This window comes from Conger conger, chromosome 7 (assembly GCF_963514075.1).
Source record: "Conger conger chromosome 7, fConCon1.1, whole genome shotgun sequence".
Classification (NCBI taxonomy): domain Eukaryota; kingdom Metazoa; phylum Chordata; class Actinopteri; order Anguilliformes; family Congridae; genus Conger; species Conger conger.
The window spans coordinates 64,599,153-64,625,770 of NC_083766.1; the positions used below are offsets into that span (position 1 = coordinate 64,599,153).

At 45.4% G+C, this 26,618-nt stretch overlaps 1 protein-coding gene across 1 annotated transcript; it reads left to right on the top strand.

The window, feature by feature from the left end:
* Positions 1–268: 268 nt before the first annotated feature.
* Positions 269–26,381, top strand: LOC133133628 (protocadherin-1-like). The gene is made up of 4 exons (XM_061249730.1): positions 269–1,063; positions 1,882–4,056; positions 10,895–11,111; positions 26,086–26,381. Exons 1-4 carry the CDS (start codon positions 269–271, stop codon positions 26,379–26,381), a joined length of 3,483 nt encoding a protein of 1,160 aa, XP_061105714.1.
* The last annotated feature ends 237 nt before the right edge of the window (positions 26,382–26,618 follow it).

Below are 26,618 nucleotides of genomic sequence, written 5' to 3' on the forward strand. Positions count from 1 at the left end.
GTATTGTCCTGTATTGCAGGCTGAAGCTAATGGTATTGTCCTGTACTGCAGGCTTAAGCTAATGGTATTGTCCTGTATTGCAGGCTGAAGCTAATAGTATTGTCCTGTATTGCAGGCTGAAGCTAATGGTGTTGTCCTGTGTTGCAGGCTGAAGCTAATGGTGTTGTCCTGTGTTGCAGGCTGAAGCTAATGGTGTTGTCCTGTGTTGCAGGCCGAAGCTAATGGTGTTGTCCTGTGTTGCAGGCTGAAGGCGTGCTGGGGGAATGTGATGGAGAGGGGGATGGGGGTGCTGCTGTGGGCGGTGCTGCTGGGCTTGTGGGGCAGCTCTCTGGGTGCAGTTCTGTACCGGCTGCAGGAGGAGCAGCCTCCCAGCACACTGATCGGCAGCCTGGCCGCAGACCAAGGCCTCCCAGACTCCGGACACCTGTACAAGCTAGAGGTGGGCGCCCCCTACCTGCGGGTGGATGGTAAAACCGGAGACATCTTCACCACGGAGACGCCCATAGACAGAGAGTCTCTGAGGGACTGTCGCAGTGTTCTGAAAGCAGAACCCTGCTTCCTGGAGTTTGAGGTGTCCATCACCGATCTAAACCAGAACCAGAGCCCACGGCTGATTGAGGGCCGCATCGAGGTTCTGGACATGAACGACAACACGCCCCAGTTCCCCTCCCCTATTCTGACGCTGTCCATTCCTGAGAACACCCACAGTGGGGCGCTGTTTCCCATCCCGCTGGCCTCCGACCGTGATGCGGACATGAACGGGGTGGCGGATTACTCTCTGACCACTGGGCCAGATGCACTGGCCCTGTTCGGCCTGCAGGTGGCAGAGGACCGTGGAGAGAAGCTGCCACAGCTGGTGGTTCTGGGCAGTCTGGACCGGGAGCAGAAGGACTCGTATGACCTCAGCATTAAAGTGGTGGATGGAGGGGCGCCTCCCCGCTACAGCAGTGCCCTGCTCAGGGTCCTCATTACTGATGCCAACGACAACGCACCACGCTTTGAACAGCCGATGTACGAAGCTGAGCTGTCTGAGAACAGCCCTGTGGGGCACTCCGTGCTTCAGGTGGGACGTCTATCATGTCTGCATCATATCAATACGGTTACTGTAAGTCTATATCAGTAGTGTTACTGTAGGTCTATATCAATACTGTTACTGTAGGTCTATATCAATACTGTTACTGTAGGTCTATATCAATACGGTTACTGTAGGTTTATATCAATATAGTTACTGTAGGCCTATATCAGTAGTGTTACTGTAGGTCTATATCAATACTGTTACTGTAGGTCTATATCAATACTGTTACTGTAGGTCTATATCAATACTATTACTGTAGGTTTATATCAATATAGTTACTGTAAGTCTATATCAATACGGTTACTGTAAGTCTATATCAATACTGTTACTGTTGGGCTCCTATATCAGTTCATTTGTTGTAGGGCTGCTATATCAGTAATATTACTGTTGGCCTGCTCTTTCAGTACTGTTACTGTAGGGCTGCCATGTCAGTACTGTTACTGTAGGCCTATATCAATATTGTTACTGTACGGCTGCTCTTTCAGTACTGTTACTGTACGGCTGCTCTTTCAGTACTGTTACTGTAGGGCTGCCATGTCAGTACTGTTACTGTAGGGCTGCCATATCAGTACTGTTACTGTACGGCTGCCATATCAGTACTGTTACTGTACGGCTGCTCTTTCAGTACTGTTACTGTACGGCTGCTCTTTCAGTACTGTTACTGTACGGCTGCCATATCAGTACTGTGTACAGTACTTTGTGCAATGTGTTTTGGTAAATTATGGATCTGAGATTTTTTGCCGGTGGGATTATCCCTACGTGCCTGAAGGTAAAGGGTTAATTATGGGTCTCTTCTTTGTTGGCAGGTGAGGGCTGATGACTCGGACATGGGGCCGAATGGAGAGATTGAGTACATGCTGCACCAGGCCACTGACGCCACCCAGAGGCTGCTACGCATCGACCGCTCCTCTGGCATCATCTTTGTCCGCGGGCACGTTGACCGCGAGGAGTTCAGCTCCATGAAGTTTTACGTGGTCGCTAGAGACAAGGGATCTATGCCTAAGAGCTCTAAAGTCTTTGTTGCCATTAATATAAAGGACCAGAATGACAATGCCCCCACAATCGAGATCAGAGGGATCGGGTTGGTGACACACCAGGACGGGGTGGCCAACATCTCTGAGGACATGCCCATCGGCACTGCAGTGGCCTTAGTCCAGGTGTCTGACCGGGATGAGGGGGAGAACGCCGTCGTCACCTGTGTGGTGGCGAGGGATGTCCCGTTCCAGCTCAGACCCGCGGGGGACCCGCCCAGCGATCACAAGCGCAAGTACTTCCTCCAGACCACGGCCCCTCTGGACTATGAACTTGTGAAGGATTATCGGGTTGAGATTGTGGCTGTGGACTCAGGCAACCCTGCTCTCTCCAGCACAAACTCTCTGAAAGTGCAGGTGACCGATGTGAATGACAACTCCCCAGTCTTTTCCTCTACGCAGCTGGAGGTGGATTTTGCTGAGGAGAACCAGCCGGGGGACCGGGTGCTGGACATGGTGGCCACCGATGCTGACAGCGGCAGCAATGCGGAGCTGACCTACAGCCTCATCATGGCCGACTCTTCCGCTAAAGGGCTGTTTCAGATCGATGCTGACACAGGGGAGGTGCGTGTGAGGAGTCCGCTTGACCGGGAGCATCGGGATCGATACCAGTTCCACATCGCTGCCACTGATAAGGGTGTTCCCAGCCACCGAGGCACGGCTGCCGTGCTGGTCAGGGTGCTGGACCGGAACGACAACGACCCCAAATTCATGCTGAGCACCTACAGCTTCTCTGTGCTTGAGAACATGCCCCCCCTCAGCCCCGTTGGCATGGTGACTGTCACGGACGCTGACAAAGGGGAGAACGCCCGGGTCCGTCTCACCGCCGAGTCTGACGACGGGAAATTTGTGATCCAGAACGGCAGCGGCACCATCCTCTCCAGCATCTCTTTTGACCGCGAGAAGGAGAGTACGTACACCTTCCGCCTGAAGGCTGTGGACAGTGGAGATCCACCCAGGTCCTCCTTTGTTGGAGTGACTATCAATGTGCTGGATGAAAATGACAATGCCCCCTACATCACCAAGCCCTCAAACTCCTCCTATAAATGCCTTTCCCCTCAGACACGACCAGACAGCCATGTGCACCAGGTGGAGGCGGAAGACATGGACATCGGCCCCAATGCGGAGCTGAGCTACAGCATCACGAGCGGGAACCCCCACGGCCTGTTCCGCATCTCCCCCACTGATGGGGAAATCACCCTGGCCAAGGAGATTTCCCAGGGCCACAAGGGCCTCCACAGGTTGGTGGTGAGGGTCAGTGACAAGGGAAAGCCCCAAAGACATACCACGGCCCTGGTGCACATCTATGTGAATGAGACCATAGGAAACGTCACCCTGCTGGAGTCCCTGGTGGGACACAGCCTGTACACCCCTCTGGAAACGGACATTGCTGGGGAGCCCGACCATGGCCTGGCCTCTCAGCACAGCAACGTCCTGTATGGCAGCCTGGCCGGCCTCACCGGGGTCATCTTCATCATCATTGTGGTTGTGGTGGTGCGCCACCACCTGCAGCAGGACGGGAAGAGCGGCTACCAGGCTGGGAAGAAAGAAAGTAAAGACCCCTACACCCCAAAACAGGCCCCCAAACACAAGAGGGGCAGGAAGGGGAAGAAGAGTGGGTCCAGCAAGCAGGCCACACCCTTAGAGGAAGATGAAGAGGAAGGCACCAGCCTGGATGGTGTCAGCGTCAGTCCCAGGATCCACTTGCCCCTGAATTACCCCCCAAGCAGCCCTGACCTGGGCCGCCACTACCGTTCAAACTCCCCTCTACCCTCCATCCAGCTGCAGCCTCAGTCACCCTCCACCTCCACCTCCACCAAACATCAGGTGGTGCAGGACCTCCCCGCTACCAACACCTTCGTCAGCACGGGAGACGAGAACTCCATCAGCTCAGACCAGTACTCCGACCAGAGCTACAAACCCAACCCTCTGAAGTATGGCAGCCGGCAGGTAGGCCACCTCTCTGTGCCAGAGAAGTTATAAGTATAAGTATAATCAGACAGGTGTGTGATACATTCTCGACAAGCACTGAGTAGAACCGGTACGTGCCGTCCAATACTAACAATGGAAGAGGTTGGATTGGTCAAACCAAAGACTTTATCATATTATTACATTATGAAATTTGTAAAACCTCCAATGGCTTTCTTAATGAAGATGACCGAAAACGATTGTATGAAATAAACAACACAGGTAATGAACAATATTATATGCCCAAATTACTAGCCTTTTATCCATAAATATGAAAAATCTGTAAGAAACATCTCATTTTAGAGTTTAAGGAACAGTGAGTGGAAGTTGGGCACCTGTATGGGAAAGTGCCACCAGAAACATTCACAAAGAAATCTGAGAAATAGCTGTATATTCTATTACATTTTATACAGTTACAGAGGGTCAAAATAACACTACACAACACATTTGTATGACGACTTAGCATTATATATTATAATTATTAACAGTATAGTTATTTTCTCTATTTAATTACACCAAATTAGAAAATGAGAAAAATGTATGTCATGTCAATCATGTCAAACACTGCATGGGGTCAAATTGACCCAAAACAAAATGGGAGGGTTAATGTCAATGGAGTCATGATCTCTAAGACCTTACAAGCTACAATCATCTTTTGGCAAAAAAAAAAACCTGCCCCCACTTCCAATACTTGAAAAGATTGGTATTAGAGCAGAAACCCAGCATACATTCTAGCAGATTGATGATTCCTCTGACCCCTTTTAGATATCCTTTCTTTCTCTCTCTAGATTTTTATTTGAATAATGTTACAGTTATAGCTGCGCACAGATTATCTGTCATGTGATACTTTCTTTAGTTACCATACAAATGTGTTGTGTGTTAGGTTAATATTATTCTTATTGATTATAAACGGGCCTCTGCACCTTCCTGGTGATATTGCATTCTTGTGTTCCTGAGAGTTACACTGATGTTGCACTTCTAAGTGCCTGTAATATATGACAGGGCCATTCTAGAGTCAATATCGGTAACCAACATTGGACAGGCTAGATTGGCCGATGCCAGTGTTTTATATTATAGCTGCTGCCACATTTCCACATACAAATATGTTGTAACTTGGCACAGATGTCAGCTTCTGGAGAAAAATACTAATTATATTTGCATAAGAAAATATTTAAATACTTGCCTATTTAAATACTATTAAGCAAATAATTACTGAGTCTTGGTACAGCTTAATCTGTGAGTTTGCCTGGTGAAAATTCCATCCATCCATCCATTATCTGAACCCGCTTATCCTGATCAGGGTCGCAGGGGGGCTGGAGCCTATTACATTACATTACATTATTGGCATTTGTCAGATGCTCTTATCCAGAGCGACGTACAACAAAGTGCATACCCATAACCAGGGATAAGTATGCTGAAAGACCCTAGAGGGAAGTAAAATTTCAACTGCTACCTGTACAACAAAGATAAGGACAAGGGCCAATTTTTTTTTAATTTTTTTTTTTGAACAAAGAAACAAAGAAACAGACCAAAAGTGACCAAAGTTAATTATCCAAACACTGCTTACCTAGCCAACTAAAAATACCGATACACAAAGCAAGTCACAGAGACAACAATTAAGGTTCACAGGGAGGTAGGGAGGGATGGGGAGAGGTGCTGCTTGAAGAGGTGTGTCTTCAGCTTGCGCTTGAAGGTGGGGAGAGATTCTACAGTTCTGACCTCAACAGGGAGTTCGTTCCACCACCGTGGAGCCAGAACAGACAGTAGTCGTGAGCGTGAGGTGGAGGTTCGGAGAGGGGGAGGTGCCAAGCGGCCTGTGGAGGCTGAACGAAGAGGTCTGGCAGGGGTTTAGGGTCTGATGATTTTTTGTAGATAAGCTGGGGAAGACCCTTTAACTGCTTGGAAGGCTAGCACCAATGTTTTGAATTTGATGCGAGCCATGACAGGCAGCCTATCCCAGCATACATTGGGCGAAAGGCAGGAATACACCCTGGACAGGTCGCCAGTCTATCGCAGGGCACACACACCATTCACTCACACACTCATACCTACGGGCAATTTAGACTCTCCAATCAGCCTAACGTGCATGTCTTTGGACTGTGGGAGGAAACCGGAGTACCCGGAGGAAACCCATGCAGACACGGGGAGAACATGCAAACTCCGCACAGAGAGGCCCTGGCCAACGGGGATTCGAACCCAGGACCTCCTTGCTGTGAGGCGGCAGTGCTACCCACTGCACCATCCGTGCCGCCCCTGGTGAAAATTATGTATTCAAAATAATAAATTAACACATTCAAATGATTAAGATGACTTATTTTCACTGAAGTTAGTGTCTGTGACGCATTAAATGCGATGCCACTCTAGGGCTATCAAAAAGTTTCCTGATAATGTTTAGACCTTCTAATGTTTGGTAATTGTTGAATTTGAAAATGTAATTGAAGTTTGAACTTGCAATCCTGTTGCCTGGGCAAAATCCCAGTTGTGTGCACATATCCATGTTGTGCTCAGGGTAGCATTCGGTTTCAAACACACCGATAAACAATGAGCTATTTTATTGTTTGATCTGGTGTGTATAGCATTAGGTACCATGTGTGATACTATCTGTGCAACCTGTAGGCCATACTCTAGAGTGCCATTTTGAAATATTATGGATACATAGTGTTCTATAAATGCAGATATTTCAATGTGTTATTTTAAAGATTACAACAGCAGTGACCCATGAATCACAGTGAAATAGCATAACATAACATAAAGTAATGGCCATTCAACCCAGCAATGCTCGCCTTTATTTACTCTCGTACAGTTGATTAGACTAAGCAGGAGACAATCTCCCCCTGGAGCAATGCAGGGTTAAGGGCCTTGCTCAAGGGCCCAACGGCTGTGCGGATCTTATTGTGGCTACAGGCCGCCCTTAACCACTGTGTTATAATAACTGCACAGTGACGGAGAGGGAGACCACCAAGGCTGTGCGGATCTTATTGTGGCTACAGGCCGCCCTTAACCACTGTGTTATAATAATGGCACACAAAGTTACCAATGACTGTGTTAGGCCACTAGAGGAGAGAGAAAAAGTTACCAATGACTATGTCTGGCCACTAGAGGAGAGAGAAAAAACTGTGTGCAAACTAGCACGGAATGCCCAAAGTAACGGGTGAGTTTCATGTGAAAAGAAAAAGAGATAATGGTCAGGGGAAGACGAGATTCCTCAATGGAAGAGTCTCGATAAGGCTAAACCCCAGAGGTGAACTCTGCCCTCCTCTAAAGTGAAGAGGGCTTAAGAATCAAAAAATAGGGAAGATCCAAGGGAACCACCCAACCAAAGAAAAGCAGAACTACTAGTCCCTAGTTTCCTAAATGTCTTTCAAGACTAAAAGCAATTCAGTCCTCCAACTACCCTTACCGGCTTTCCTATTCCCTATGTAGGCTTGGGAAACCATGACAGGTACATAGCTGTTCATAGCTTTTTTTAAAGACTGTATTTGCTTTGTTTTCTGTGCCTGTCATCTGCATTGGAATTTGCCTCCTCCACAGCAAGCTGTCAGTGGTAGGCAAAGCACAATATTCCATTGGCTAGTGCAGCCACTGTGATTATACATATAGGCAATGTTTTCCCAATGTTTTTAAAAAAAAATTCAAATAACTTTCTCTTATTCATGAGATTTATTCAAACTCTTGTAAATAGTACCCTACCCTGTCTTCATATCAGCCATAACCTTAGCTTAGTTTTTTGTATAGTATTGGCTTATATTGTTATACATGCACCACCCTTCTCTCAGGCCTGTGAGAGCACCACAGGCCATCAGGCCATGGGGATAGGCTTCCTCTGAAATGTGTGATATTCAAAAGATGGTTGCTGGGAGACCACATGCTCGTTTTTGGGGCAAGGGTGCTAATTGGCCCATCTGGGGCCTATACCTGTTTCTGATGAAGCTGCTTGCGCAGGGTAGGAGAGAATAGAAAGAGGCCAGTGCTTTTTTAATTATGGGTTTTAAATAAATTTAATGTAGGGCTCATATTGTAGGGTTCATAGATTTAAAAGTATAACACAGATCCAAATGTGAAATACACTCATCAAGCACTTTCTTAGGATTTTACTTTACTGACTTTATTACACCTACTTGTTCATGCAATTATCTAATCAGCCAATTGTGTGGCAGCAGTGAAATGCATACAATCATGTAGATACACATCAGAATGGGGAAACAATGTGATCTAAGTGGCTTTGACCGTGGAATGATTGTTGGTGGCAGACAGGGTGGTTGGAGTATCTCAGAAACTGCTGATCTCCTGGGATTTTCATGCACACTAGTCTCTAGAGTTTGCAATGAATGATGCAAAAAAACACAAAAAAAATCCAGTGAGCAGCAGTTCTACAGACAGAAATGCCTTGTTAATGAGAGACGTCAGAGGAGAAGGGCCAGACTGGTCAAAGCTGACAGGAAGGTGACAGTAATGCAAATAACCACACATTACAACAGTGGTATGCAGAAGAGCATCTCTGAACACAACACATCATAACTCTAAGTGGATAAGCTACAGCAGTAGAAGTCCTAATAAAGTGCTCACCGAGGGTATATGTAGGTATAAAGATCAGTTGAGTTTCAATGTGAGATATAGCTGTGTTGAACTTCCTTGGATCTCAGGAAGGAATATTTTTGCAATATTCAGACTGATTGACATGGCTTGCTTTATCAGAATCTGGTATCTCTGGCCATCCACGGTGACAGATTAATGAGCTGTTTTCATGTTGCATAGCAACACTGTAGATTTTTTTGCATTTTGGCTGAACCAGTGGCAGTTGGTTTGTTGTAAAACTGAGAAGGGGCAATTATTATACAACGGCCCATGATTAGTGAGTCATAAATAGCCCTTATTGTCAGAATCTGGGGGTGGGGAGAAAGTATGGTAGTAGGGTAGGGGCAGAATAGAATACAGTTTTTTAACCCAGCCCTGGGGCAGAATGCTGTAATTTACCCCAGCCCTTGGGCAGAATGCTGTATTTTACCCCTAGCCTGAGGGAAGCTCTATTTGGCTAGCAGATGGTTCTATATTTATTTGTATAATGACAATAAATCTTAGAATTGGAAAACCAGGCAAGAAATTAAATTCTGAACAGTGATATGTGAGAGGAAATGTGATTAATCTCTCTCTCTCTTTCATTTCTTCAATCACATACACCATCAAAAACACAGACTCTCCCTCTCACACATATGCACGCAGTCTATTTCAAGTGGCCTCTCCCTGTCAACATTGTTTCTTTTCTGGATTGGGGGCTTCAGGCCATTCTGTCTGTCAGCTTTGATAAGTAGGGTTAGGGTTAAGTAAGGGGCTTGGGGGGCGGGGGGGCTGAGCTGAATCTCAGTGTTTGATATAAATTTCATGCATAATAGCAGAATGTGGGTGTTTTGCGGGTCTGTTTCCAATTTACCTCTATATTTTCTTCAGGCAATCTGTGTGTATTAAAACACATAAAACAGAATTTTAGACATGGTAACATGCATAATTTAGGGTCTAAAGTCTTGCTATACTGAGCGGTTATGCCATAATTTTTGAATGCTTGCTAGTAGTTTTAGCTGTGCTGTGTAGCAATGCCAGGCTGTGACCATGTTCATTTTTACAGTGATTATTCCCCAGGCCACGTTTAAAACATGGTCAGACAAAGGTGTGGGATTTTACCAATCAGAGTTGACTGACAGAAGACATGGGGAAAGGCCAAAACACACCCTTCGTCTTCAATTTAAATTCTCTGCCTTTTATTAGATTTATTATTTTCCAATTCACCCATCGATTTCCTTCTTTTCCCGGTCATTACTAATTATCTTGTTGTTTTGTTTCTATCTTTCTCTCTGCTCTTCTCTTCTAATTGTAATCATCACATTGTGTGTTGTCTTCCTGTTCCTCTCTCTTTATCCACCCATACTGTTCTGTACTGTTCTGCATCCACCCATATCTCTGTACTGTTCTGCATCCCTCCATATCACTGTACTATTCTCCATCCCTCCATATCTCTGTACTGTTCTGCATCCCTCCATATCTCTGTACTATTCTCCATCCCTCCATATCTCTGTACTGTTCTGCATCCCTCCATATCTCTGTACTATTCTCCATCCCTCCATATCTCTCTACTATTCTCCATCCCTCCATATCTCTGTACTGTTCTGCATTCCTCCATATCTCTGTACTATTCTCCATCCCTCCATATCTCTGTACTGTTCTGCATCCACCCATATCTCTGTACTGTTCTGCATCCCTCCATATCTCTGTACTATTCTCCATCCCTCCATATCTCTGTACTGTTCTGCATCCACCCATATCTCTGTACTGTTCTCCATCCACCAATATCTCTGTACTGTTCTGCATCCACCCATATTTCTGTCCTGTTCTGCATCCACCCATATCTCTGTACTATTCTCCATCCCTCCATATCTCTGTACTGTTCTGCATTCACCCATACCTCTGTACTCAATCTTATTCTTGCTCTAGAGCAGGGGTGTCAAACTGAATTCCCAGGGGGCCGCAGTGTCTGCGGGTTTTTGTGGTTTTGTTTCAATCAGCTGCCAATTAAGGCCAATTAAGGCCTTGAGAACAAGGCGTGTGGATACTTTAACCAATCAACGACTTGAATGAACCCAGAACTCCCCAAAAACCAGCAGATACTATGGCCCTCCAGGACTGGAGTTTGACAACTGTGCTCTAGAGCATCCCATCAAGAGCCACACACATCTAAGCCCCACCCTCATAACTTAGCCCCATTACATAGTATGATGCATTTAGGCCATATTTTACACTAACATCTCTCAATGTTTCTTGCATCTTGCAGCTTCCTCATCGGCGAGTGACATTCTCCACTGCCAATCAGACTCCAGACCTGCAGGATCCCGCCCCTAGCCTGTATGACAGTGGTCTGGAGGAGTCTGAGACACCCAGCAGTAAGTCCTCCTGTGGCCCCCGCATCGGGCCCCTGGCCGTGCCCGAGGAGCATTACGAGAGGACCACGCCTGACGGCAGCATCGGCGAGATCCAGCACCCCGAGAGCGGTAAGAACAGAACCGCTAACTCTACACACAGCACCCCGAGAGCGATAAGAACAGAACCACTAACTCTACATACATCACCCAGAGCACAGTAAGAACAGAACCGTTAACTCTACATACGGCACCCCGAGAGCAATAAGAACAGAACTGCTAACTCTACACACAGCACCCCGAGAGCAATAAGAACAGAACCACTAACTCTACATACATCACCCAGAGCACAGTAAGAACAGAACCGTTAACTCTACATACAGCACCCCGAGAGCAATAAGAACAGAACCACTAACTCTACATACATCACCCAGAGCACAGTAAGAACAGAACCGTTAACTCTACATACAGCACCTCGGGAGTGGTAAGAACAGAACGGCTAACTCTACACACAGCACCCTGAGAATGGTAAGAACAGAACCACTAACTCTACATACAGCACCCAGACAGCAGTAAGAACAGAACCGCTAACTCTACATACAGCACCCAGACAGCAGTAAGAACAGAACCACTAACTCTACATACAGCACCCAGACAGCAGTAAGAACAGAACCGCTAACTCTACATACAGCACCCAGAGAGCAGTAAGAACAGAACCGCTAACTCTACATACAGCACTCAGAGAGCAGTAAGAACAGAACCATTAACTCTACATACAGCACCCCGAGAGCGGTAAGAACAGAACCGCTAACTCTAGATACAGCACCCAGAGAGCAGTAAGAACAGAACTGCTAACTCTACATACAGCACCCCGAGAGCAGTAAGAACAGAACCACTAACCCTACATACAGCACCCAGAGAGCAGTAAGAACAGAACTGCTAACTCTACATACAGCACCCAGAGAGCAGTAAGAACAGAATCGCTAACTCTACATACAGCACCCAGAGAGCAGTAAGAACAGAACCGTTAACTCTACATACAGCCCCCAGAGAGCAGTAAGAACAGAACTGCTAACTCTACATACAGCACCCCGAGAGCAGTAAGAACAGAACCACTAACCCTACATACAGCACCCAGAGAGCAGTAAGAACAGAACTGCTAACTCTACATACAGCCCCCAGACAGCAGTAAGAACAGAACCACTAACTCTACATACAGCACCGAGAGTGGTAAGAACAGAATCGCTAACTCTACATACAGCACCCAGAGAGCAGTAAGAACAGAACCGCTAACTCTACATACAGCACCCAGAGAGCAGTAAGAACAGAACTGCTAACTCTACATACAGCCCCCAGACAGCAGTAAGAACAGAACCACTAACTCTACATACAGCACCGAGAGTGGTAAGAACAGAATCGCTAACTCTACATACAGCACCCAGAGAGCAGTAAGAACAGAACCGCTAACTCTACATACAGCACCCAGAGAGCAGTAAGAACAGAACCGCTAACTCTACACACAGCACCCAGACAGCAGTAAGAACAGAACCGCTAACTCTACATACAGCACTCGGAGAGCAGTAAGAACAGAACCGCTAACTCTACATACAGCACCCAGAGAGCAGTAAGAACAGAACCGCTAACTCTAGATACAGCACTCGGAGAGCAGTAAGAACAGAACCGCTAACTCTACATACAGCACCCCGAGAGCAGTAAGAACAGAACCACTAACCCTACATACAGCACCCAGAGAGCAGTAAGAACAGAACTGCTAACTCTACATACAGCACCCAGAGAGCAGTAAGAACAGAACCGCTAACTCTACATACAGCACCCAGAGAGCAGTAAGAACAGAACCGTTAACTCTACATACAGCACCCCGAGAGCAATAAGAACAGAACCACTAACTCTACATACATCACCCAGAGCACAGTAAGAACAGAACCGTTAACTCTACATACAGCACCTCGGGAGTGGTAAGAACAGAACTGGTAACTCTACACACAGCACCCTGAGAATGGTAAGAACAGAACCGCTAACTCTACGTACAGAGAGTGGTCAGAATATCATTATTGTCAAACACTCAGTGGCTGAAATACACATTTTGTGACATTTTAGCATTGGGGGAATAGCATATGGGTACTTTGTATTTCTCTCTGAGCACTTTATTAGGAACACATGCTTGTTCATACAATTATCTAATCAGCCAATCCTGTGACAGCAGTGCAATACATACAATCATGCAGATACAGGTCAGGAGCTTCAGTTCATGGTCACAGCAACCATCAGAGTAGGAAAAGATGGTAGGGTCAGAATTATGGGCCAAACAGCATGAATCCATGGACCCAATCTGCCTTGTGTCAATAGTCCAGGCTGGTGGTGGTGTAATGGTATGGGTTTTCTTGGCACGCTTTGGGCCCGTTAATACCAATCAATCATTGCTTGAATGCCACAACCTATTTGAGTATTGTTGCTGACCATGTGCATCCCTTCATTGTGTCAAGGTTCTGGAGGAAACATCCCTATCAAAGTCTCTTGGCTGAGATGCTTATTCTTTTTGTTTCCTTCTTAGTCTGTTTTATGTTTTACACCAAGTCCAAACACAGTCGTGTTCAAAATAGAAGTACAACATCAATAACCTGATGAACCACTGTTATTAGTAGTTGTGATATTTCTGCATGGCAAATAATTGACTTATATATGTAGTAGTGTAATAGAAAAACAATGGACCCAACTGTCATGACATGCACGGTGCTTGTTCTGAGTAATTGACTCATTAATTGAAAGGGGCGTGTTCCGAATAATAGCAGCGTAGAGTTTAATTAGAGAATTAATTAATTCTGTGAAAAAACAGGTGTCATTAATTGTCCTTTATTAAGGAAGACGGGAAGCAAATGTTTCACACATTGTTATAAAATATATTTCCTTCTGAATTGCTCAGTAAAATGGGCCGTTCCAAACATTGTTCGGAGGAACAACGTCATTTGATTGAAAACTTGATTGGAGAGGGAAAAACGTATAAAGAAGTGCAGCAAATTATAGGATGCTCTGCTAAAATGATCTCAAATGTTTTAAAATGGCAACTAAAACCTGAAACATGCAGGAGAAAATGGGCAACTACTGTTAAAACGGATCGAAGAATAGTCAGAATGGCAAAGATTTAGCTATTCATCAGCTCCAGAAAGATAAAAGATGATCTACAATTACCTGTAAGTGCTGTTCCAGTCAGAAGACGTTTGATCGGAGCTAAGCTATCAGCAAGAAGCCCCCGTAAAGCACCATTGTTGAAAAAACGGCATGTGCAGAATCAATTAAAATTTGCACATCCCCCTCCACATCGATTGGCCCAAAGAGAAATGGTGTAACATTCTGTGGACTGATGAGATTAAATTGTTCTTTTTGGGTCTAGTGGTCGTCGACGGTACGTCCAATGACCCCCGGGTACTGAATTCAAGCCACAGTAAAGTGTGAAGACCGTGAAGCATGGTGGCGCAAAAATCATAGTATGGGGATGTTTTTCATACTAAGGTGTTCGGTTCGTATATACCAGGGATCATGGATCAGTTTGAATACATCAAAATACTTAAAGAGATTATGTTGCCGTATACCGAAGAGGAAATGCCCCTGAAATGGGTGTTTCAATGACCCCAAACACAGTGAGCGAGGAACATCTTGGTTCCAGACAAAAAGGATTGAGGTAATGGAGTGGCCAGCTCAGCACCATTGAAAACTTGTGGGGTGACATTAAAAATGCAGTTTCTGAAACCCAAAAATTCACAGGAACTGTGGAATGTAGTTTGTTCATCCTGGGCTGAAATACCTGTTTCTAGGTGCCAGAAGTTGGTTGACTCGATGCAACACAGATGTGCAGCAGTTGTCAAAAACAATGGTTATGCAACTAAATATTAGTCATTTAAAGTGAAGTGAAAATTTCTTCAGTTTATACAGTAATGTTTGAGTTTGAAAAGAAAAATGTTGACTGCCATTTTTTTGAACAGATTAATATTCATTTTCTTTGCTTCCTGTAAATTTGTGAATGCTTTCATTTGGAATTGAATGTGTAATGTTTCCAAAACATTTGAAATATGGAACTAAAAGCTATTAAAAAATAGTTGCACTTTATTCACTTTTTTAACACACTGCTATTTATTTGAACACAACTGTACATGAGTGATTAAGTGATTAAGTGATTGAGTGATGGAGTGATGGAGTGATGGAGTGATGGAGTGATGGAGTGATTGAGTGATGGAGTGATGGAGTGACTGAGGGATGGAGTGATGGAGTGATGGAGTGATTGGAATTGATTTCCCTTCTTGTTTACCCCGCCTTCCTCTAGGGACGTATGCCTCATCTCTAAGAGTGCCCCTAGAATATATTAGTGGTTATCCCACGTCTGGTGGGTAAGTTTTAGAGCCCCGTCTAGGGTTAGGGTTAGGGTTAGGGTTAGGGTTAGGGGTTAGGTAAGTAAGAAATCTTTATTTCCCAAGTTGTCCCATATTAGGGCCTCTTGGGAAATAAAAGTTTGCACTGGCCATTCAGGGTACTGAAGCCTTTAAGTAGGAAGAATTTGGTCCCTCTTGTGTCGGTGCTCTATGTGCGTTGATTTAGTCCTCTTGGAAATAGAGTGCTAAGTTTGAGAATCCAGTGTTTCTCAAACCTGCGTCTCTCCTCCGGTGTCCAATTATTGTTCATTTGAAGGCCCGATATTTCTAGTGCCTCAAGTCCATGGTGAAGGAAATGAGCCACCAGGTGTGTGTCTGTCTCTCTGTGATTTCTAATGTTGTATATATGTTGTGCTAGTCTACATTTAATTGTGTTCCCTGTTTCACCTACATATATTATACCACATTGTTTGCACTTAATGGCATATATGCAGTTTTTAGTGTTTTTATTTAGTGTTTGTTTTATTATGTAGGCTGTGTTGGTAGTGGTGTTTCTGACTGTAGTGGCTTGTTTGTAAAATATTGGGCCCTGTGTCGGTAAAGTATTAATTTCTGGTAGTTTGCTGCTTACCAGATGATCTTTAAGATTTTTATTTCTTTTATATGCTGAGATAATTTTATAGTCCTGGATAATGTTTGTGTTCTGTAGAGTGCGGGTTAGATTTAATTTAATTTTTCTGTTTGCAGCTAGGCTAAATGCTGAGTAGGTGGTGATTAGCGGAATGATTTTGCGTTAGGGTTAGGGTTAGGGTTAGGGTTAGGGTTAGGGTTAGGGGTTAGGGTTAGGGTTAGGGTTAGGGGTTAGGGTTAGGCATCTGGTCCTCTGACCCCTCTTCTCTGAGCTCACTGACTAAATGTGAGGCTATTCAGCAGACAAATGCTCTAAGCAAACCACCCAACAAAAATGCATTACGCAAACCCTGGGTTTCTTCCTCTGAATTGGCATAATGGACACAATTTTGAGACTTACTTTAGTGTGCGGTGTGCTAAAACAGGTAGTGTGGTAAACATGTGGCATGGAATCAGGGCGAAGCACATGGAAAATGGAATGGAGTCACATACAGCAGACTCAGAGCATTCCATTTCATTTTCCATGCCACACTGCTTGTTTTAGTGTACTGAAGAGCCTTAAAATTGCGCCAATTATGACTAATCTGAATGACATTGTATATCATACATGACATCATATATTGTTACCATAAGACAAAAAAAAAAAAATTCTAATAATAATAAATAGACCAAAAATAAAAACAAATTGTTTAATACCAATAATACCAATATTTACAGGCTTGTTTCAATCTGAGAAGAAGAATAACATGATGTGACAGGATAAGTAACATGCATCAGAGCTGGTGAGAATGTGATTTTGGACAAAGCAACAATGTGTATTATCATCATAATGTACCTGAGATTTATTACAAGAAATAATGCTCTGACCTGTAACTAAGCCTCTTCAAGGATTTGTGGTCACAGATCTATAACAACTTAACTTCATTAATATGATTAAAATGATTAATTAAATGAATTAAAATGATGATTATAAAATGATGTTGCTTTGTCTAAAATCACATTCTCACCAGCTCTGATGCATGTCACTTATCCAGTCACTTCATGTTTGTCTTCATCTAATTTAATACAGAGAACATAACCTCAACAACGACATAAGAAAAATGATCTTTATTTAAATGAAATCTTTTAAAACAATAGAGCGGTCACAATGTGACATGAGAAGAATGTTTACATGTAGCATTTTAAAGAGCTTCTGGAAACTAAATGAATGTCTTGAGTACTTGCATCAATCAACGTGTCACACAAAATGTTTAAATACAATAAGAATTATGTTCCAGCACAGTGGGTGCGATATTATTATTCATACATTACATTAATGGCATTTGGCCGACGCTCTATCCAGAGCGACGTACATACAGCACTATGTTAGCTGACTAACGTAAGTTGGCAATTTGGCTATATAGATTTAGCTGATACTACACAATTATTATAAAAATTATTAAAGAAACAATTTATTTCTTGTTGAGACTAACATGCTTTTGCTAGCTAGCTAGTCACTAGTCTTTAATTTAGTCAGCTAACACTAACGTTAGCTAACATCAGCTAACTAGTTTGATGTTATTTAATGGAGACATTTAGATGATGTTTCAACCATAATGTTGCCATTCAACATATTGAATATTTCAACCTGTCACATTGGCAAGAGCAGAATAAAGTTTAGAGGCTTACGAACTGTATCATACAACCATGCAACCTGTCCTTTTTTGCCCCACATTTGGCAGTCTTCCAAGCGGAGAAGAAGGTGTCTTCGTGAAAACAAATGACTGACAACACTGCCAATAACATACGAATCAGACTGGTGCCACTGACAGGTGCGCTTTTGGAAGGCAGCATAGGGGAACGACTGTGTCTTGGTAAAAACGGTATCTTGGTAAAAGCAGACTGACTATTTGTGGGGTGGCACTGGCCCCTTTAGAACCACCCTTGCATGTGAACATGGAACATGGAACATGGACCCTCAAAGGAATGTTTTCAACATCTTGTGGAATCTATGCCACAATGAATTGAGGCTGTTTTTAGAGCAAAGGGAGGCCCTACCCAGTATTAGTTCCCAATGTTCCTAATAAAGTGCTCAGTGAGTGTATATTTATAGACTATATTTATAGTTATATGTTTCCATTCATTTTACTTAATTAAAGGGTAGGATGTTCAAATAAGTCTTGGTTATACATGTTGCTGTAAGATTATTCCTTGTTTTATTGTAATTCAATTGATTGACCCGATCAATTAAATGAAATTAACATTAATCATTGCCTTTGAGGAAACTAAATGAAATAATTTGTAAACAAGTTACAAAGAGAGGCTGTTTCCTGGCAGTTGAAAATGCATTCCATTTAAAAGATACAAAATAAAGGTGCCCAATAGCAATATAAAGTCATGCTCTTGGTATTACAACAATGAGGGAGCAGGCAGTGTGGCAAGTGCCTTACATATATAAGAGTGTCTGTGTGTGAGTGTGTGTGTGTCTGTGTGTGAGCATATGAGTGTGTGAGTGAGTGTGTGAGTGCATGGTGTGAGTGAGTGTGTGAGTGCATGAGTGAGTGAGTGTGTGAGTGAGTGTGTGTGTCTGTGTGTGAGTGTGTGAGTGTGAGTGAGTGTGTGTGTCTGTGTGTGAGCATATGAGTGCATGAGTGAGTGTGTGTGTCTGTGTGTGAGCATATGAGTGTGTGAGTGAGTGTGTGTGAGCATATGAGTGTGTGAGTGCGTGAGTGAGTGAGTGTGTGAGTGTGTGAGCATATGAGTGTGTGTGAGTGTGTGAGTGAGTGAGTGAGCGTGTGTGTCTGTGTGTGAGCATATGAGTGTGTGAGAGTGTGTGTCTGTGTGTGAGCGTATGTGTGTGAGTGAGTGTGTGTGTCTGTGTGTGAGCGTATGAGTGTGTGAGTGAGTGTGTGTGTCTGTGTGTGAGCGTATGTGTGTGAGTGAGTGTGTGTGTCTGTGTGTGAGCGTATGTGTGTGAGTGAGTGTGTGTGTCTGTGTGTGAGCGTATGAGTGTGTGAGTGAGTGTGTATGTCTGTGTGTGAGCGTATGAGTGTGTGTCTGTGTGTGAGCGTATGTGTGTGAATGAGTGTGTGTGTCTGTGTGTGAGTGTATGAGTGTGTGAGTGAGTGTGTGTGTCTGTGTGAGCGTATGAGTGTGTGAGTGAGTGTGTGTGTCTGTGTGTGAGCGTATGAGTGTGTGAGTGAGTGTGTGTCTGTGTGAGCGTATGAGTGTGTGAGTGAGTGTGTCTGTGTGTGAGCGTATGAGTGTGTGAGTGAGTGTGTGTGTCTGTGTGTGAGTGTATGAGTGTGTGACTGAGTGTGTGTATCTGTGTGTGAGCGTATGAGTGTGTGAGCTTATGAGTGTGTGTCTGTGTGTGAGCGTAGGAGTGTGTGAGTGAGTGTGTGTCTGTGTGTGAGCATATGAGTGTGTGAGTGAGTGTGTGTGTGTTATGGGGACGGGCAGACAAGGCCAGACTCCAGAATCAAAAAACACAAAAATCCAAACTGAAAAAGGGCACTGGAAACCGAGGGACAAATCTTCTCAAAAACAGAAACTCGGGGGGGGGGGGGGGAAGAAAAAATAAATAAATAAAAATAAAATAATACAAATAAAAAATAAAAATCGCCAAAAGGGCAGATACAAAAATGATATCCAAAATCAAGACTCCAAATTTACTTATATACAGAAAACAAAAGCATCACCAATGAACATGAGGGAACAGAGAGAAAACAGGTAGAGCATTGAGGCACGATCTGGCAGGGACTAAACAGAAGGGAAGAACTTCAATAACAGAGGGAAGCTGCTAATGGGCAGGAGACAACGAGGAACAGGGAGGAATCAATCAAAACAATGAGAATGCAAATGAACCGAAGGGGCGTGGCTAACAGAGGCAGGTGAGGGCAGGGTTCAGGACAAAGAAAACACAAGCACATGGTACGGCAGACACAAACACAGGAATACCATGACAGTCATGACAAATATGAATATGAAAAATAATAAATTACAAAAATAAAGGATAATAAACCATGAAATAATTTCACAAAACACAGATCATGACAGTGTGTCTGTGTGTGAGTGTGTGAGTGCGTGAGTGTTTGAGTGTGTGTCTGTGTGTGAGCGTATGAGTGTGTGAGTGAGTGTGTGTCTGTGTGTGAGCATATGAGTGCGTGAGTGATTGTGTGTGTCTGTGTGTGAGCATATGAGTGAGTGTGTGAGCTTATAAGTGTGTGTGAGTGTGTGAGTGAGTGTGTGTGTCTGTGTGTGAGCATATGAGTGTGTGAGTGAGAGTGTGTGTCTGTGTGTGAGTGTATGAGTGTGTGAGTGAGTGTGTGATTGAGTGTGTGTGTGAGCATATGAGTGTGAGTGAGTGTGTGAGTGCGTGAGTGAGTGTGCCTTTTTGTTCTGCAGTGGGTTGGTTGCATTTTCTCCTGGATTAGTTAAGTATTATTTGTTTGCTTGCTGATTCTAAATTCAGTTTAGTTGTCATTATAGTGTTCTGTTGTGTACTTGTTTGTTTGTTAGCTATTACAAGTGGTGTTTATTTAGATTCAGTGAAACTGGGTTAGGTGTTTGTTTCTCTCAGGTAAGCTAGGCTATTAAGTTAGGCTATTGTTTTACTGGCTGGCAGGCCACAGCTTTTGTTGTAGGAGGAGCCAATACTTTGCACCCTGCTCAGGCTATTAGTACTGGCACACCTGAACTCACTTCAGTGTGCATTATTGTTCTGCAGTGGGTTGGTTGCATTTTCTGTATTCGGCGTCAGTGTTGTTTAAGCAGTTGTGTAGCGCACCAGCGGCAGCTGTGTGCGGCAGCCTCGGCTACTTGCCTCGGCGTACGAAGTCGCAGGTGTACAAAGTCGAGGGTGTCTATCTACGGGTGTCCGAGAGCCTGATGTTTGATTTTGTTTTTGCTGCCTGCCCTCATTCCACTGTGTAGTATTCCCCTTGTCCTCCCTAGTTCCCTCCATGTGTTTCCTTCCCATCCCTGTCCTCTCTCCTCTCCCCAGGTCCCAGTCAGGTAGGAGGTTCGCCTCCCGCCAACATGGGCAGAATATCTCTAACCTCATCTTCCCTCCCAGATCCCCTGGTATTGATCTCTGTGTAGCTGGTGGCCTCTGGAACTGCCAGTCCGCCATCCAGAAAGCAGACTTCATATCTGCCTATGCCTCCCACCTCAACCTTGACTTTCTTGCTTTAACTGAAACGTGGCTCTCACCAGAGAACACGGCCACCCCGGCTGCCCTTTCCTCTGCCTTCTCTTTTTCCCACACACCCAGATCCTCTGGCAGAGGAGGTGGCACAGGTCTCCTAATCTCATCGTCATGGAGATCTAGTGTCTTCTCCTCATCCCTCTCCTTCTCCTCTTTTGAATTTCATGCGGTTTCTGTTACTCTGCCGTGCAAACTGTTTGTTATTGTTGTTTATCGCCCCCCGGGTCCTCTGGGAAACTTTTTGGATGAGATGGACATCCTCCTCAGCTCCTCACCTGTCAATGCCACCCCCCTGATCCTCCTGGGTGACTTCAACCTCAACTCAGAGTCCACCCAGTCTACCTTTCTCTCCCTCCTCTCTTCTTTTGACCTTACCCTCACTCTTTCCCCTCCCACCCACAAAGCAGGCAACCTTCTTGACCTCATCTTCACAAGGAGCTGCACAACAACCAACCTCTCTGTAACACCACTCCATATATCTGACCACTCCTTCATCTCTTTCTCTCTTCCACTCTCCTCTAACACCCATCCATCTCTCCCACCATCCACTGTCACCTGTCGACGGAACCTACGCCACCTGTCTTCCTCCACCCTCTCATCTACAATCCTCTCCTCCCTACCATCTGCGGAGTCTTTCTCTCGACTGTCTCCCGATGATGCGGCTACAACTCTCATGTCCTCCCTCTCATCTTCCTTTGACTCTCTGTGTCCCCTCACCACCAAACTAGCTCGGGCCTCCCCCCCCAGTCCTTGGCTTTCTGATGCTCTATGAGCTGTCCGAACCGAACTGCGGGCGGCGGAGAGAAAATGGAAAAGGTCCTGTCTCCCCAGTGATATGGCTTCCCTCCTGCCCTCTTATCATCTTTCCATTCCTCTGTCTCTCTAGCTAAATCTTCCTTCTTTCACTCGAAAATTAACGCGGCCGCCTCTAATCCCCGCAAACTGTTCAACTTTCTCCTCTCTTCTGGCCCCCCCTCCCCCCCCACCCCCCTCATCACTCACACCTGATGACTTCGTCTCCTTCTTTGAAAAGAAGGTCGATGCTATTCGCAATTCCTTCTCCCAACCCTCCACCCCTGCTGACCCTCCTACCCTCCCCAACTCCCTAACCTCCTTTTCTCCCCTCTCTGACGCTGACACACTGAAACTCCTTACTTCCCACCGCCCAACCACCTGTCCTCTTGACCCCATCCCCTCTCCCCTCCTACAATCTGTATCTGAAGACATTCTCCCTTTTCTCTCCTCTCTAATCAACACCTCCCTCTCTTCCGGCACCATGCCCTCTTCCCTGAAGAGGGCCAGAGTCACTCCCCTCCTCAAAAAACCTACTATTGACCCCTCTGCCCTGAACAACTACCGGCCTGTCTCTCTTCTTCCCCCTTCTCGCTAAAACCCTGGAACGGGCGGTCTGCTCCCAACTGTCCACTTATCTTCTCCACAACAATCTCCCTGAACCCAACCAGTCTGGCTTCAAGAGTGGCCACTCCACTGAAACCGCCCTGCTCGCGGTCACTGAGGCACTCCACTCTGCTAAAGCAAAATCCCTCTCCTCTGTCCTCATCTTCCTCGACCTGTCAGCCGCCTTCGATACAGTCAACCATGAGATTCTGCTCTCATCGCTGTCTGGGATGGGTGTCACAGGTTCTGCACTCGCTTGGTTTTCCTCCTACCTCTCTGGTCACTCCTACCAGGTGACTTGGAGGGGCGCAGTCTCCGACCCTCAACCCCTACGAACTGGAGTCCCGCAGGGCTCGGTTCTTGGGCCTCTCCTCTTCTCGCTATACACCATGTCTCTTGGTTCTGTTATCTCTTCCCACGGCTTTTCTTATCACTCCTACGCTGATGACACCCAACTCTTCATTTCCTTCCCCCCCGACACCCAAATCACCACACGGATCTCTGCCTGCTTGGCTGATATCTCTGCGTGGATGACTTCCCATCACCTGAAGCTCAACCTTGCCAAAACTGAGCTTCTCTACATCCCTGCTAAGTCCTCTCCGTCAATCGACCTCTCATTGACTGTTGAGGACTTTGTAGTTTCCTCCTCCCGTACGGCAAAGAATCTTGGGGTGACTCTTGATAACTGCCTCACCCTGGCTCCACAAGTATCCTCCACTGCCAGAACCTGCAGGTTCTTTCTGTATAATATACGCCATATCCGTCATCTCCTGACTGAGAAAGCCACCCAGCTCCTAGTCCAGGCGCTCGTCATTTCCCGCCTGGATTACTGCAACTCCCTCCTAGCCGGTCTCCCAGCGTGTGCCATCAAGCCCCTCCAGCTGGTCCAGAATGCTGCAGCCCGCCTGATCACCAATCAGCCCAGGTCGGCTCATGTCACCCCGCTTCTCATTGGCCTCCACTGGCTTCCCATTGCCGCACGCATCCGTTTCAAGGCCCTAGTGTTGGCATTTCAGGCTGCTAAGGGGACTGCCCCACCTTACATACAATCCCTGATCACTCCCTACTCCCCAGCTAGACCACTCCGGTCTGCCAGCTCTGGTCGCCTTACGGTTCCCTCTTTACGTGCACCTGGCGGTCGAGCTGCACGTTCACGCCTGTTTTCCGTTCTGGTTCCTCAGTGGTGGAATGACCTGCCTACCACTGTCAGAACAGCAGAATCCCTCCCCCTATTTCGATGCAGACTCAAAACCCACCTTTTCAAACTCTACCTTAGTCCTCCCTCCTGATTTCCCCTGCCCCTCCTTTCTGATATCCCTATCCTTGTCTAACCCCCCCCCCCCCCCCCCCAAAAAATAAATAAAAAAACTTCTGATGACAACTATGTTTAGAACAGCATTTCCTGTGTATTTTGCTAGTTTCTGGATGTGATGCTCTGACTTATGGTAGAACCTATGCACTTGTAAGTCGCTTTGGATTAAATGTGTCTGCCAAATGACTAAAATGTAAATGTAAAATGTGTGTGAGAGTGTGTGAGCATATGAGTGTGTGTGAGTGACTGTGTGTGTGTGAGTGAGTGAGTGTGTGTGTCTGTGTGTGAGTGCGTGTGTGTAACAGCAAGGTTGGGGTGGGTCATTCAGATGACTCTTTCTTTGTCACCTTGTCACTGTGCTTAGCACTTTCCAAACACATTAATGTATTTTAGTTTTGAATCACTAAGATAATAATAAAGCAAGTTAAACAGCTACAGAACTTACATACATGAGCTATGAGCCATTTTTTTATCATCCATTTTTGACCATTTTTTAAACAAGGTCTTTCTCTTTCCTCTATTGGGTAGTGTTCTTTTGGAAATTCTCCCTTTGTTCATTCCGGTAAGGTCAGTATAAATTTGATAGAGTCTCGACTTCCTCTGTCTTGGTGTGTTTGATTTATCATTCTTCAGCCAGCTCTGATTGCTATGGCATGATGAGATTGATGTTACAATTCATTGCATTAGTTTGTCCTTGTTATGACCGAAACCTTGGCCAAACAACAGAAAAGGGGACCAACTGGCTCAGGGAGTAGAGTCTGTATTAAACTAACTTACTAAAAATATTTATTTTAAGTTAGAGTGGCACAGATGGTGCAGTGGGTAGCACTGCCGCCTCACAGCAAGGAGGTCCTGGGTTCGAATCCCGGTCGGCCGGGGCCTCTCTGTGCGGAGTTTGCATGTTCTCCCCGTGTCTGCGTGGGTTTCCTCCGGGTACTCCGGTTTCTTCCCACAGTCCAAAGACATGCAGGTTAGGCTGATTGGAGAGTCTAAATTGCCCGTAGGTATGAGTGTGTGAGTGAATGGTGTGCGTGCCCTGCGATGGACTGGCGACCTGTCCAGGGTGTATTCCTGCCTTTCACCCAATGTATGCTGGGATAGGCTCCAGCCCCCCTGCGACCCTGTTCAGGATAAGCGGGTTCAGATAATGGATGGATGGATTTTAAGTTAGTTAGTTTAAAGTTCCAAATAAAATATGTCAAGCCAAAGTAAACATACAGGTTGGGGAAGACTGCATGGGCAGAGAGTGACAGAGCAAAGGAACTGTGTGTGTACTGTGCTATTTATGACTTATTCCGCTTTCACCATTTTCACATGTTTTTAACCTTATTCTTAGTTCTTTATTTTTTTTTTACATTTCAGTAACCACATTCTCATGCTAGATATATAAACCCCATAACCACAGCAGGCAAATCACATGGAGGATTCAGATGTATTGTTTTTGTAATGAACCTTAATGCTTCGTGTTAAATAAGATAAGATAAGATACACTTTTATTGAACCCTGTGGGTTCATTTGTCCTCTGCATTTGACCCATCCTAGTTACCTAGGACCAGTGGGCAGCCACAGTGCAGCGCCCGGGGAGCAATGTGGGGTTAAGGGCCTTGCTCAAGGGCCCCAATGGCTGTGCGGATCATTTTTATTGTGGCTCGACCGGGATTCGAACCACTGACGTTGTGGCTCCCAGTCATGTACCTCAACCACTACGCTACAAGCCGCCCCCATCTCTAAGGTTTTAAGTGCAGATGTAGATTCGAACCCTAACCCTTTAGATATAGAATTATAAATAATGCGACCATAATCCAGGACAAAAAGGAGTAAATAAAGGACTAATTCTTGTGGAAACAATCAAATATAATTTCAGAGAGCTGCACCTTTCCAATAGATCAGTGAGCAGTGGTCACTGTGCTGTATTTTGGTGGATGGTTTTTATGTCCACTCTGTTCAGCTACAGTGTAATATGTCCACTCTGTTCAGTTACTAATCTTCAGATGTGTCTCTGTCCCTTGTGTCAAAGTCTCAGTACTGGAGTGCATAAATAGGCGTAAAGTTATGGGCATAAATAGGCTGTCATTTTGATTGACAGCACTTCACTCCCTTGAAGATTAGTGCAAGGTTTCTGTGGAGGTGTCTGGTTCCCATGGAAACAGCATGGAAACAGCATGGTAACGCTGTTGTGTGTGTCTCTCTGTGCAGATGTGCGGTCTCTGCCCGATGTTGCCATGACGGGGAACTGCACTCCAGAGTGCACTGAGTTCGGCCATTCAGACACCTGCTGGATGCCCGGCCAGTCGTCCCCGACACGCAAGACCAAGAGTGCCCCAAAGCTCTCAACATTCGTGCCTTACCAGGAGAGAGGAGGCCCACAGCCGCTGGCCAACGGCTGCCCGGGGGGCGAGGAGGAGCAGAGCCCTGTTCCTCTGGCTGCCCACAGTGCCTTCAGCAAGGACACACCCGCCCGGCACACCTCCAAGCGTGAGATCTACCTGTGAGGAGCACACACACACACACACCTCACAGAAGGCTTGAGAACATGAATCAGATTCAGCCCTACAGGAATGTAAGCAGTGGCTCGTGTTGTTCTTATTCACTGAGTTATGATGACACTATTAACTGTTTTTTTTCTGTTTTTTTTTTTTTTTTACTTTTTTATTGTTTCCTGCCATGCACTGGTGTAAGACTGAAAGATATTTCACAACATTTCTGGCATGTTCTGGAAGCCTGTGGAA

Excerpts from the sequence above, each read along its gene's own strand:
- LOC133133628 (XM_061249730.1), top strand. The coding sequence starts at position 269 with ATGGAGAGGGGGATGGGGGTGCTGCTGTGGGCGGTGCTGCTGGGCTTG. Across the intron at positions 4,057-10,894 it reads TGAAGTATGGCAGCCGGCAG|CTTCCTCATCGGCGAGTGAC; the intron begins GTAGGCCACCTC and ends TGCATCTTGCAG. Across the intron at positions 11,112-26,085 it reads GATCCAGCACCCCGAGAGCG|ATGTGCGGTCTCTGCCCGAT; the intron begins GTAAGAACAGAA and ends CTCTCTGTGCAG.